Here is a 14,335-nt window from a genome sequence, read left to right as displayed (position 1 = left end):
CAAAATGGTGGAGCGACTCCCCATGAAGAAAAGTTGCAGCGTTTAGGACTTTTTAGGTTGGAGAAAAGGAGAGGAATAGGTGATGTGTTGGGTTGAAATAACCAGAACTTGACTAGGCCACATTCTAGTCACACAGGACAGGGAATACTCTACAGTGATGTGATAGAAGTTTGTAACGTTATGCCTTTCAAGGGGAAAGTGGGCACAGAAAAACTTTCATCCCCCTCTCCGTAACACTAGAACACTAGAACTCATCTAGTGAAGCCGAATGTTGGGAGATTCAGAAAGGGCTTCTTCCCACAGCACAGAGTTAAACTATGGAACTCCCTTACACAGGAGGCAGCAATGACCAGCAGCTTGGATGGCTTTGAAAGAGGACTGGACAGCTTTATGGAGCCGGAGGAGAAGGCTGTCTGTGGCTACCATCCACAATGGCTCTTCTCTGCTTCCACAATTGGAGGCAGTGATGCTATAATAGTATTATTATTGTTAATTTATTTATACCCCGCCCATTGGGCTGGGCTTCCCCAGCCACTCTGGGCAGCTTCCAACAAAGTATTAAAATACAGTAGTCTATTAAACATTAAAAGCTGCCTTCAGGTGTCTTCTAAAAGTCTGGTAATTGTTCTTCTCTTTGACATCTGGTGGGAGGGCATTCCACAGGGCGGGTGCCACTACCAAGAAGGCCCTCTGCCTGGTTCCCTGTAGCTTGGCTTCTCACAATGAGGGAACCGCCAGAAGCCCCTCGGCGCTGGACCTCAGTGTCCAGGCAGAACGATGGAGGTGGAGACGCTCCTTCAGGTATACTGGACCGAGGCCGTTTGGGGCTTTAAAGCACCAACACTTTGAATTGTGCTCGGAAATGTACGGAAATTGAATAAGCCATGGGCCTGATCCAGCAGGCGACTCCTATGCTCTTAAGATGTCTCCTCTGGCCAGACTGCGCTAGCTGAACGTCCTCCTTAGTTCCTTCCTGCCTCACAGTCTCTCTGTCTTTTCCGCCTGCAGATCCGAAGTTTGTGAAGGCTGCCATCATAAAACAAGAGGAGGCTTACAATGACAAGATCTACTACTTCTTCCGAGAAGAAAACCCCGACTGGCCGAAGAACGCAGCCGCCCCAAGGAATGTCTCCAGGGTGGCTCAGCTGTGCAAGGTGTGTGTGTGTGGGGTGTGTGTGTCTGGGAGGCTGTGCCGGGGTCTCTGGGTGCTGCATGAGAAGCCGCGGGAGCAGCTGAAGATCAGACTCAGGGGCCACTTACTCAGAGTAGACTCATTGGTGTTAATGAGCAGGACTCCCTTGGGCTACGTCATGTCATTGGGTCTCGCACTAAATACTAGTGGTTTGGGAAGAAGTAGCTGCAGTTACTTTAGGGCCATTTTTAGCCTAAGGGCCCAATCCTCTCATGGGCAACATTCTGTGTTTGTGTGTGCCAGAGGCAGGGGTGGGGGTGAGCAGCAACTGGAGGGGGAATGCAATGCTTACCTTTTCATGGTAGGCTATATTCAGCCATTCACACACACCCAGCTGAGATCACACACACACACAGTTGCCCATGGTGGGTGGCAAAGGGAATATTTTCTTCCCCTTGAACCATAACCCCCAGATTCCCAGCTTCCATCTTTTTCAAAATGTGTTTCTAGCATTTGTAGAACCTAAGATATGAGGCAAAATGTGTAAGTATGTGTCTACACACACAAATGTGATGTGGAAGCCAAGCCCTATGAGGAACAGTTGAGGGGGTTGGAGACCTGAGAGCTATCTTCAAATATCTGAAGGGTTTTCACACAAAAGATGGTTTTCCCCCGCTCTGGAGGGTAGGACTTGAACCAGTGGCTTCAAATTACAGTGGTACCTCGGGTTACAAATGCTTCAGGTTACAGACTCCGCTAACCCGGAAGTAGCACTTCGGGTTAAGAACTTTACTTCAGGATAAGAACAGAAATCGTGCGGCGGCGGCGGCTTGGCAGCAGCAGGAGGCCCCATTAGCTAAAGTGGTACCTCAGGTTAAGACAGATTTCAGGTTAAGAACGGAGCTCTGGAACAAATTAAGTTCTTAACCAGAGGTACCACTGTATAGGAAAGGAAATTCCGATGAAACATCAGGAAGAACTATCTGATAGCAAGGGCCATTTGACAGTAGAACGGTCTCCCTCGGGAGGTGGTGGGCTCTCCTTCCTAGGAGGATTTTAAGCAGAGATTGGACAGTCACCTGTCCTGGCTACTTTAGTTGACATTCCTGCAGAGCAGGGGGTTGGGCTAGATGACCCTTGAGGTCCCTTCCGACTCCACTATTCTATGGTTCTGTGTGCTGCCATTCATTTGGCCAGCTGCCAATCCCTGACCACCCTTCCTGTTTCTACAGGGAGACAGAGGAGGCACCGGCTCCCTCTCGGCTGCCAAGTGGACCACCTTCCTGAAAGCCACCTTGCTCTGCGTTGACTCTGACAACGACCGGCACTTTAACCAGCTGCAGGACGTCTTCATCCTGGAGTCTGCCAACTGGTCGGAGACGAGAATCTACGGGCTCTTCTGGAATGAGTGGTGAGTGCCTTGCTCCGTGGCGAGGGGCAAATGAACGCTAAGGTCACATCTACACTTGGTGGAGGGTTTATTGTTTGTTTGTTTCTCTTAGCCCTGGGGACTCGCGTGGCGCTGTGGGTTAAACCACAGAGCCTAGGACTTGCCGATCAAAAGGTCGGCGGTTCGAATCCCTGCGACGGGGTGAGCTTTTTCTGGGTCATGTGGCCAGCATGACTAAGCCGCTTCTGGCAAACTAGAGCAGCGCACGGAAATGCCATTTACCTTCCCGCCGGAGCGGTACCTATTGATCTACTTGCACTTCGTGCTTTCAAACTGCTAGGTGGGCAGGAGCAGGGACCGAGCAACGGGAGCTCACCCCATCATGGGGATTTGAACCTCCAACCTTCCGATCGGCAAGCCCTGGGCTCTGCGGTTTAGACCACAGCGCCACATCCCTCCTTCTAAAAAGTTACTTCTGAAAACCTGCGAACATTTCAACCAGCTTCTAAGAATTGATCTGATGTATTAAGAGATTATCATAGTCACTGGTGAAACGCTTGTGTTTTTACCAGTGTGTTTTTAACATTGTCATTTTTCTTCCCATAAGCTGCTTTGGTAGTTGTGCTGACAGAAAAGCAGAGCAATAAAAAAAATAAATCGGATCCCTTGCTTCTCATTCTTATCCCCAGGGAATATTCCGCAGTCTGTGTCTATTCCGTTGGTGACATCAGTAAGGTCTTCCGGACATCGCCTCTCAAAGACTACCATGAGAAACTCCCCCCTGTGAGGCCTGGGCAGGTAAGGGATGCAAATTTGCTTCTCTTGGTGGATTTATCACTGGGGCATATCCTCTAGTCAAGCGGTTCTCAAAGTTTTGGGGGCCACTGCCCCCTTGATTCCACAAACTCCTCCCCATTTCCCCCTCTCCCCTCCAAAAAGCATTATTCAGCATAGCAGTTTGTATGGGCCACTAAAGAAGATAATAACCCAATTCAGAACAGTCACAGTTAATTGCACATTTATTCAAAACCCAACAAAAACAATGAATTGAACGAAATGAATGACGTTGGTCCACGTACATCAACTTTTCAAAGTCTGATAGTAATTGAGCAAGAGTCTTCAATACCACATTTAGTCACAACTTCACTGTTTTTAATTCAATGTGGTTTCCCAATGTTTGGTTTAAAGTCACTTAGCAGGAGTCTTAAATCCCCGGCTCCTGCCGCCCCCTTGCCTCTGAGAGGGAATCCCCCCCCTCCCCTGAAGGGATCACTGCCTGCCACTTTGGGGAGCCCTGCTCTAGTCAAAGAGTGACTAGACGCGCAGAACTGAAAGGAGACTGAGAGCTGGTGACTGTGCCGTTTTTGCTGCAGTTTTGCCCGTAACTGACAATGGGTAGTGATGACCTTTAAATCTGGAGGTGGGGAGTTTTGAAAAGAACTGTACAATCCTGTTATGCATTATGTAGCAAAGGTTGGGAAGAGAAACTTGCAAGCTTTCTGGGGCAAAAATTCCATATCACTGGCATCTCACACAGTGCAAGCTTTTTTATATTTAAAAGGAAAGCAAGTTTCTAGTGCTCAAGGCTCAGAGAAGCTTGCAGAAGTGCCTGTTGCCAGGGCAGAAGCCAGAAAGGTCCTTAGAGCCAGGAGTGGGCCATCTGTGGTGCTCGAGCTCTCACCATCCCTGACTGGGACCTGTGCTGGCCATGGCTGGTGGTCCAGAATTGGCCACTGGTTCTCCATCCCTTCCTGGTAGGATCCAGGGCTGGTGCAAGCAGGCTGCAGATCCTTCTTGTCACCCCTAATCTGGTGGCCTTATCTGTCCCTCCCAACAGTGTCTAGAAGGAGAACAGCGGACCCCCCACGAGACCTTCAAAGTGGCGGACAGTCACCCAGAGGTGGCGCGCAGGGTGAAGCAGGAAGACATCTTGTTTCACAGCAAGCACCGCTACCAGCAGATTGGTGTCCACACAGCCCCAGCAGCTGATGGCAGCACCTACAGCATCCTGTACCTGGCCACAGGTACGGTCAAAGCTGCTCCTCGCTTGGCATCGCTGCCCTTTGGCGTTGCTGAGCAACTTATTGCCCCTTTCTCTGAGGCCAGGGGAGGGAACCTGCGGCCCTCCAGATGTTGACTACAACACCCATCACTCCTGGCTGTATGAGCCATGTTGGCTGTCGGCAGATGAGAATTAGGGCCCAGTGACACCTGGGGACCACAGGTCTTCCTCTGCTCAGGCTGAGGAGCAACCAGCCCAAAGCAGTACTGGGTCAGGATTTGAACCTAGGTCTCCTTGGGTCACATCTGGAGGACTACAGGTCTTACCTTACAGCCTTCATCCCTGCTCTGTCCAACCAGCATCATTTCCCACATTCCCGTTACCTCCTTCCAGCTTCCCAACCTTTTCTTCTGCCCTTTTACGCAGACAAAGGAACCGTCCACAAAGTTGCTGTCTTGCCCACGGGGGCCAACAACGTCCTGGAGATCCAGCCTTTCCTCTCTCCTGCTGGCATTCGGACCATGACTCTGGACAGTGAGAGAGTAAGCAAGAACCTCCCTTCTTTTCCCTTTGCCTGCTCCATGCTTTATTTCATCAAAGTTCTAGACTGTTTGATTGTAAACTGCAGGCCTCCCCTGACTTGTTCCATACTGGGTCGCTGGAATGATGCTGACCCACCAGGCCATGGCAGAACAGCAGTGGCTGGATCAAAAAACGTGCAAAGGATCTGAAAAGTGCCACCTCGCTTTTTCTGTATGGGCTGGAAGGGCCTCATCTCAGAACGAACATGCAGATATCATATATTGCTAGTGTTGGAAGGGATGGTCTAGTCCAGCAGTTCTCAACCTGTGGGTCCCCAGATGTTGGACTACAACTCCCATCAACCTGCAGGTTGAGAAAGCTGGTCTAGTCCAACCCTCTGCAATGCAGGGGTTTTGCCCTGTGTGGGGCTCAAACCCACAACCTTGAGACTGTCTTGTGCTCTTTTTTTCTGAACACGGGGAGTATCTGTTCTAGGGGTGACATAATAGGAGTCCTGCTGGATCAGGCCAATGGCCCACCTAGTCCAGCCTCCTCTTCTTGCAGTGGCCAAGCAGGTGACCATTATGGCAAGCCCTTGACAAGTAGGACTTGAGCCCTAGAGCCCCTCCCAACTGTGGTGGCAGAGCAGAGCCATCCTGGCTAGTAGCCATTGATAGCCCTCTGCTCCTTGAATACACTGGCATGCAAAAGGGATCCCCTTCAGTCCCCTCTGCAAAAGTAGGAGCAATTCCTGTGCGTCACTCAGTGGCTGTTGCTTTTCCTGTTAGACTGATGTTACTCATTCACTGGGTACAGATAGGCTGGTCCATGATGCCCTTCAAGAATATGCACGACTCATCTCTTAGCCCTGCTGTTTGGAAGGAGCTCAGTGCAGCTGTTGCTTTATTTTATCTTGCAGAAGGAGCTGTTTGTAGCCTCTGAGAGCGAGGTGGTTCAGCTGCCCATGGCTATGTGTGGGGCGTATAAGGACAGCTGTGAGAGCTGCGTCCTGGCGAGGGATCCTGACTGCGGATGGATCAACGGGAGATGCACTTCTGTTTATGACCGTGACCAGCATGGAAATGGGTAGGTCCCTCTGATTTTCAACCCTCCTCCCCCTTCATTTCCATTGCTGACAGTTGCACGTTCTATATCTGCATGTTCTCCGGCGCATACAGACATGTGGCAGAGCAAGGTGACAAAGCAGACTTGCGCCATCCCATTTGAGTGCACTTCTGGGTGACACCTTCCTGCATGCAGAAAGTGATCATCTCAGGATGAGACGTTCTAGCCCCACCTTGTTGCTGCTGAGCTAGCTTTCTGCTTGCAGGGAACCCTTGGCGAAGCATTAAAAATGTATTTGTTACTTAAATACATTTATGTACCACCTTTTCCTCCAAAAAGCTCAAGGTGGTGTCCATGACTCTCTTCCTCCCCACTTTGTGCAAGTGCCTGCATGGATCAAAACCTACGGGGAAGAATTGCTGTGCTCACTAAACCTGAACTCTTTGTTTCTTTGAATAAAGTGTCAACACTGACACCTTGCGAGTTCTTGGGCTCTCCTTACATTCTAATTCTCTCTCTCTTTCTCTTCTAGCACACTGCTACAGGCTCTAACACACGATTCTGTTACGGATATTTGTTCATCTCCAAGCCACACAAAAGGTAATGTTTGCAAATAAACCATTTTCTTGCCCTTCCTGAAGACCAGGAACGTGGAGCCATGCAGCCCTCCAGATACTGCTGGACCTCAGCTCCCGTCACCCCGACCATTGGCCGTTCTGGCTGGGGCAGATAGGAGCTGGAGTCCAGCGGCTTTTGGAGGGCCACAGGTTCCCCCAGTCCTGCTTTAGATTTGGAGGGAAACCAGTTGGCCAGCTAGTCCAAGTATGCATGATGCCCCTTTTGATCAGCGTTGGCCTTGCTAAACAATAGCAACCTGCCCATTGGGCTAGCGGTGGTACCTGATCTTGACCATTGAGCGTGCTGGCTGGGACAGGTGGGATTTGTAGTCCATCAGGTTGCAGGAGGCTGATTTAGGGACCCAAAGGCCATCAGCACAACATCTAGCAGCGCTCTTATGTTCACCAACAGCTGGCGAGCAAGGAGATAATAATAATAATAAACTTTATTTATATCCCGCCCTCCCCAGCCGAAGCCGGGCTCAGGGCGGCTAACAACAATAAAACAGTACAAAAGTACAGCACAAAGAACACTCTAAAATCATTCATTATAAAATTAATTAATTCAAGCCACTGGCAACCATTGGACCAGAGCTCCGCGAAGATTGCCTAGGGAGGGAGTCAGGCTGTGCCCTGGCCAAAGGCCTGGTGGAACAGTTCTGTCTTGCAGGCCCTGCGGAAAGATGTCAAGTCCCGCAGGGCCCTGGTCTCTTGTGACAGAGTGTTCCTCCAGATCGGAGCCACAGAGATGGATCTCTTGAGCAGGAATAATGCACAGTGATTCAGTAGCTAGGGATTTTCAGTCAAATGTGGTCCCATCATGACACCACAAGCCCCACAAAGGCCTCCGGACGGTTGTTGTTCTACATCGGGGTGTGCAAGGGGTGATCTCTTAATCTCTCTCTCTCTCTCTCTCTCTCACTCACTCACTCTCTCACCATCTGCTTTTCCTTCCTGTCCAGGTGATGACAACCAGCACTGTGAGATTGTGACTGTGGCACCCGGTGCCCGCTATTACCTCAACTGCTCTATCAAATCCCACCATGCCACTTACACTTGGCTCCGTGACAACCAAATGGTTGCGCATTGCGGACCTGGCCATCGGCACTGCATCCACTTCATAGACAATATGACGGACGAGCTCTATGGCACTTATTCCTGCGTTTCCCAGGAGGATTGGTTTAACCAGACCCTTGTGACAGAATGCCTGACAAAGCCCTCCAATGTGAAGATGCTGCTTGAGGAGCCCAGGAATAAGATGGCAAAGGACTGGGCCACCCAAACATCTTTGTCCCTCTGGCTAGGGCTGTTGCATATGGCGGCAGTCGTCTTGCTCACCCATTGAGGACTTGACCTTCTGACTGCCTACCAGCACAAGTGACCAAACTGTACCTCTTTCTAGTTTGTCTTGTTCCATCTCAGAAGTGGGTCCCTCAATAGATATAGTTCTTCCCTTGGGCTTAGAAGCCACCTATTCTCCACTTGCCTAGAGAAGTGGCAACCTGGTGGTGCATAGTTGATAGCAGAATGAAGGAGAGGTTGGTGGCTGTTCTGTCTGCAGAAGCACCAAGATCCTGAATCCTGAGCAGGATGGGTCCTGCCAAAATAAACGTGATGATATGAACATCTGGGTGAAGAAGCAGAACCAGTGCAAACAACAAGGCAGTGGGGCAGCTAACGGGGCAGAGGGTATAGCTGAGGTGGCCCAGAAGGCCTTGTGAAGGTCCACGTCAGGCTTCTTCAAAGGCAGGCATCAGGACCCAACACAGAGCTCACGTGCTAAATAAAAGTTTCCCCAGATTGGAGAGCAAACTTTCAGGCCCAAGGTTTATAAGACTTGGTGGTCTGCTGCATCTTTTTTACATAACTGGCGTTCTGAATGTTCTTTTGATGTTTCTGACATTTTCCATGCAACGATACATGCTCAGGATCTCTGAAGGCATAATTAATGTATATCAAGGCATTCCCAATATGCACCAAGATCAAAGAAACATCTTGTAGGTTGACCTAGTCTAGCATTTGGAAGATTCTCCATTAGCAGTAGGTGGTCAACTGGCAACTGACCAGTGGCCTGTCAAGAGGCCACCACCTGGTCTGTCCTGCCCAGTCCCAGGTTTGCCTGCTTCTACGCCTGTCCATCTGGCAAGGGTGGAGAATGGGTTGGCGCAATTGCCTGTGCTGTGGGGTGTCAGGGATGCAGTTTCCTGCCTCAAACTGTTTCCTGCCCTTCTGATCCTGCATCACAGCAGGAACTGAGACGGGGGGAAGCTTCCTGGCTCTTTAACTCACAGATGTTTGGAAATCTTTTGTGTGATTTCACTGGATGAAGGATATTTATTTTTATTTATTATATTTTTCTTTAAAAAATCAGATCCTCTTTTTGTGGGGAACAAAATCAACAAGCCTCAGGGCCACTTGTAGGCAAAGATGTTGGAAAGTCTTTGAAGGTGATTTTTTTTTGGTCTTAATTTCTGGAAGTCGGTTCATATAGAGAAGAAAGAGGGAGATCCCAGGGTGTTCACAAGGCTGAGTTCTACCTCTTACATTGTGCACATGTGCTTGTGAGTAGACCAGCAATCTGGATGTGGGTCTGTTTTTCTTCTTCCTTGTGAGGAAGCACTGTCATGGCATGCGAAAGCGGCAATTGCTGGCATTAAAAACAAAAGAGGCTCCTGCCTTCTGAAACCTTAGAGAGCTGCAGCTGGCGGCCGAGACGATGCTGAGCAAGGTGGTTTGGTGGCTGATTACAGAGTAAGGCAGACATCTGTTTCCTGCCTTGGTCTTCTCTTCTGGCTGGCTGGCTGGTTAGCTGCCAGCAGCACCTCCAAGAGATTGGCAAATGAGTCTATTTCATTTCAACCCCCACATGAGTCCCCCTTATCTCTGTTCTAGCCAGTTTTGGGGAGAGGGGATCCACATTTAAGTGTGTATCTAAAGACAAACTACTTCAGATATTCTCTCTCTCTTCCAAACCAGAACCAGTGTGGTGTTGTGGTTATACTGTCAAACTAGGACATGGGAGAGACCTGGGTTTGAATTCCCTGCTCTGCCATGAAACTCTCGCTGGATGTGACCTTGGGACAGTCACAGTCTCTCTGTCACTAACCTACCTCACAGGGTTGCTGTGAGGATAGAACAGGTTGGAGGGGAACTGTGTACGGCTCCTTAAATGAAAGGTGGGATGTAATTATAAAAGGAATAAACAAAAATGGGGGGGGGGGGCACAGATTCCTTATTCCTGTTTTGTGCCTTCAGCAAAAAACCAAAATATTTAATCTTGCACATATATTCCAAGTATGCTTTCCTTGATGTCATAACCAATGAGACTTGAAAGCTACCGACTGAAGGGTTTTGCAGTTGGGTTGTAGCTAAGCAAGGAAGGTTATTGCATGGGCAGCAGTTGTCAAGCGAGGCTGCTGGCCGCCTCTGCCACAGGCGCAGGCAGGCAGCATCCTGACAGGTTGGGAAAACCTTCCCCACCAGATTAGTTTTGAGAGCAGCAACTTTGCCGGGGGAGCGTTAGCGGGGGACGTTTGATTCGCTTTGCCTTTAAACGCAAACCTACCTCATTCACACTTCCCAAAACATCTGTCCTTGGAAGTTTGCACTTCTCCAAATTTTGCAGCACAGTTATCCAACCAAAGAAAGTGTCTCTTTGGGGGGAAAGCATAAATGCATGGATTAGTGAAGATGGCATACCCAAAAACTCTGTTATGCTAGGGAAATGAGCTTGCAAAAAATGTCAATCTGTGGAGGAATGTAGATGTTTGCAGTGTTCCGGACTGCCATGGATGAGCATTTCAGTGAAAGTTCTATGAAAGGCAGGCTAAAGGTTGATAAATTTTCATGCAGACTTTAAAAAAATAATTGCAAAGTGATGTAGTAATGTAGCAAACTGAAATTTAAGACTGAAAAATTTAGGAATGCAGGAAAAAATGAAACTGAGAAATGCAAAAGCCCCCTCTGCATAGCAGATGGCTTTTGGTGACTCCCTTGCCACCTGGAGCGAGAAGGCCAGTTTCTGGATGCGGTGTAATCTGTGCCCTCTGCCTGCTTGCCTTTGCTTTGCGCCACTGTTGAGTCACCATCTGCGCACGACTCCCTTCAAGCGTAAACTGTGAAATTTAAGAGTGTTCCTTTTCGGCTGAGCAAGGGATGGTTCCGTAACTTTGCTTTCAGGCCAAGGAGACAACACTCCAATGCACTACAATTTTCAAGAATGCTTTTAAGCTCCATTCCTCTTAATTGAATGAGTTTTCTCCCCGCCCATGCACTTTAAAGTAGTATGAGTTATTAATATATCAACATACGATTTGTATTTTGCTTTGCAGCGGCATTGTAGCAAAAGTAATGTATTTTTTTATATATAAATAAAGCTTTGTCCAAATCAACTGGAGAAAAAGTGTTGCTTCTTAGCTGTCTGTGGGTGCTTTTAAGTCACCTTTTCACATTGCCATTGCAGCTGATTGGGAGGTTTTGCGCAACAAACCCACTTTCATGGAGCAGAGGGCTGTCGATGACTGCTACCCCCATGGCTGTGCCCTTTCCCAACAGTTTGAGGTAGCAATTCTTCTGGATGTTGTTGTTGTTTAGTCGTTCAGTCGTGTCCGACTCTTCGTGACCCCATGGACCAGAGCACGCCAGGCACTCCTGTCTTCCATTGCCTCCCGCAGTTTGGTCAGACTCATGTTTGTAGCTTCGAGAACACTGTCCAACCATCTTGTCCTCTGTCGTCCCCTTCTCCTTGTGCCCTCCATCTTTCCCAGCATCAGGGTCTTTTCCAGGGAGTCTTCTCTTCTCATGAGGTGGCCAAAGTATTGGAGCCTCAGCTTCATGATCTGTCCTTCCAGTGAGCACTCAGGGCTGATTTCCTTCAGAATGGATTCGTTTGATCTTCTTGCAGTCCATGGGACTCTCAAGAGTCTCCTCCAGCACCATAATTCAAAAGCGTCAATTCTTCAGCGATCAGCCTTCTTTATGGTCCAGCTCTGCCTTCCATACATCACTGCTGAAACCACAGGAGAGGAGAGGAATCTTGGCCTCAAATCCTGCTTGGGGGTTTCTCACAAGGAACTCCTGGTTGGCTACTGTGAGAATAGGAAGCTGGACTAGAGGGGCCATCCAGGGGCATACAAAGTGGGGGGTGGAGGGAATGGGTCACCCTGGGTGCCACTCTGGGGTGTGTGTGATAAGATGGCCCCTGCCTCCCCCAGCTGTAGAGCGGCCGAGGGCATGCGCAGTCCGTATGGGATGCTGCGTATGCACACTCCACACGGGATGGTACTTGCGCGGCAGTCCATATGGTCGCTGTGCAAGCAGCATCCTGGACGGAGTGTGCACGCATGGTGGGCTGCCGCACATGCGCACTTCGTATGGATGTTGTGTGTGTGTCACCGAGTGGTTTGCCCTGCCCCACCCCTCCCCGGATGCCGGAGAGGGTTCCTCTGCCACTGGGGCCATCTTTGGTCTGATCCAGCAGGCTGTTATGTTCTTGTGTTCCCCCAAAAGAAAGTGATGGGAGCAATGCACTAGAAACTGGGGAAAGATTTGCTCTGACACAATGGTCATATCCATGCCATATGTTTGAAGCACTCAGAAACCACTTTAACGGTCGTGGTCCTTCTCCCCTGCAAGAATCCTGGCCAGCTCCACCAGGCACCAGCCAGCCCTAGTGCGGGGGTTTCCACATACAGAGGAAGCAGAATTCTGTTGCACCGATCATTGGACTTCCCACCCCTGGGGAGTGCGGAACATGGGTATTGTTGGAGAACAATACATTTCTGTAAAGTCTTGGGGAGTTTCCATCAGAGTGAGATGGAGGGATTTTCTCTCTCCTCCTCCGGTTTCTCAAGACTGCCATCCTTTAGATTTCTTGCCTTTCTTTCTTTAAAAGCCCAAAGCCAATTCCATAGGGACCAGAAGCTTGGGAGCTGCTGCTTTGGATTTGGGTCCATTCTTGGCTGTGGGCTTGGACCACTCATTTCTCTTTGGTTAATTTTTCTTTCTCTCTGTTTCAAAGGTATTCTCTCTCTCTCTCTCTCTCTCTTTCTTTCTTTCTTTCTTTCTTTCTTTCTTTCTTTCTGTATCACACTTCATCTGAGAAACACAGGGCAGATTACACTATAAAAACACAAAAACACACAAGTTAATAACAGCCAAAACAATAACCCTCCCCTGCCAGAGACGCATTTTAAAGGCTATAGATTGTTTATTTAGCCAAAGGCCTGGTTGGAGAGAGGCATTGTAACCTGGCGCCTGAATAAATGTAAGGAAGCAGCCAGGTGGGCCTCACTGGGGAGAGCATTCCACAGGGGAGCCACTGCAGAAAAGGCCAGTTCTCATGTTGCCGCCACCCTCCCCCCTAGACCCCTTGTGGGGTGGGGCACATGAGAAAGGGCCTTGGGTGATGTTGTCTTGCATCATTTTCCCCGCGAAGCTTATTTTGCTCCGAGCAAATCCATGCAGATTCCCCCCAGAAGGATTAGGGCATGAAAGAGCTCCATCGACCTTCAAGGTGGAGTTTAAATAATCCTGATAAATGGTTTTGTGGTGGGCTTTCCCTGAATGGAAATTATCTGAAACTGTTGGAATGGAAAATGCCCCACACTTCATGTGTGCCAGACGGATGATCCCTGTCCTAATTTTCCTGGGCTCCATGTTCCAGCACACAAATATATTAAGCTGCCTTGAACTCAGTCAGACCACTGAGCTGCATGGCTGGGATTGCCTCCTAATCTGGCAAGCAGCCAAGCGGACCTTCTGCATATGAAGTCTGGGCTGTGCCCCTGAGCAACAGCCATCTCCTCCCCAAATCCAGGATTCTCAGCAGCTTGGCTGGCATTCCGTCTTGCACCCTAAACAAGAGTTGTACCCCTAACAATGACAGCAGGCGACTTGCCCTTTTGTATGTCATTTTCACTAAAATACTCATTTTTATGAGTATTTTATGAGTATTTACGCTTTTGAATTATGGTGGTGGAGGAAACTCTTGAGAGTCCCATGGACTGCAAGAAGATCAAATGCATCCATTCTTAAGGAAATCAGCCCTGAGTGCTCACTGGAAGGACAGATCATGAAGCTGAGGCTCCAATACTTTGGCCACCTCATGAGAAGAGAAGACTCCCTGGAAAAGACCCTGATGTTGGGAAAGATGGAGGGCACAAGGAGAAGGGAACGCCAGAGGACGAGATGGTTAGACAGTGTTCTCGAAGCTACAAACATGAATCTGACCAAACTGCGGGTGGCAGTGGAAAACAGGAGTGCCTGGCGTGCTCTGGTCCATGGGGTCACGAAGAGTCGGACACGACTGAACGACTAAACAACAACAACTCATTTTTATGCACATGTTTCCCCAGTATAGGCATTTTGACTGCCTGGAGAAAGGTGGCTTTTGAAGAACTGCTGTGTTCTTAATACCTATTTGGAAGGTGCAAATTTGATAACTCAATCAATAACTCAATCAATCAATCTTTATTACAGTCCAGAGACCCAACAAATCATTACAAAGCAATGCACAATTCAGACAGCCTACCTCCAGGTTAAACAAGCATTTTGTTCAGACTTAATGATAGGGATCATTGGTTCTTGCAACCACCGATAAAAACTTT

At 49.0% G+C, this 14,335-nt stretch overlaps 2 protein-coding genes across 2 annotated transcripts in view; both read left to right on the top strand.

Annotated features, from left to right (window-relative positions):
• The window catches only part of SEMA7A (semaphorin 7A (JohnMiltonHagen blood group)), a 50,770-nt gene extending 39,651 nt beyond the window's left edge, over positions 1 to 11,119 (top strand). Inside the window, exons 7-14 of the mRNA XM_083398893.1 lie at positions 1,009 to 1,154; positions 2,365 to 2,543; positions 3,212 to 3,320; positions 4,360 to 4,546; positions 4,951 to 5,066; positions 5,966 to 6,132; positions 6,644 to 6,711; positions 7,691 to 11,119. Coding sequence (XP_083255019.1) covers positions 1,009 to 1,154; positions 2,365 to 2,543; positions 3,212 to 3,320; positions 4,360 to 4,546; positions 4,951 to 5,066; positions 5,966 to 6,132; positions 6,644 to 6,711; positions 7,691 to 8,073 — 1,355 coding nt within the window. The 3' untranslated portion in view covers positions 8,074 to 11,119. The remainder of the gene's footprint in view (positions 1 to 1,008; positions 1,155 to 2,364; positions 2,544 to 3,211; positions 3,321 to 4,359; positions 4,547 to 4,950; positions 5,067 to 5,965; positions 6,133 to 6,643; positions 6,712 to 7,690) is intronic.
• Positions 1 to 14,335, top strand: part of LOC310657815 (uncharacterized protein) — a 437,520-nt gene that overhangs the window by 240,767 nt on the left and 182,418 nt on the right. The gene's annotated exons all lie outside the window — the stretch shown is intronic.

Source organism: Podarcis tiliguerta (genome assembly GCF_965153285.1).
Source record: "Podarcis tiliguerta genome assembly, chromosome: 9".
In the NCBI taxonomy this organism is placed as follows: domain Eukaryota; kingdom Metazoa; phylum Chordata; class Lepidosauria; order Squamata; family Lacertidae; genus Podarcis; species Podarcis tiliguerta.
Note: the sequence above shows the minus strand (reverse complement) of the source record. Positions and strands in the feature narration are given on the sequence as shown.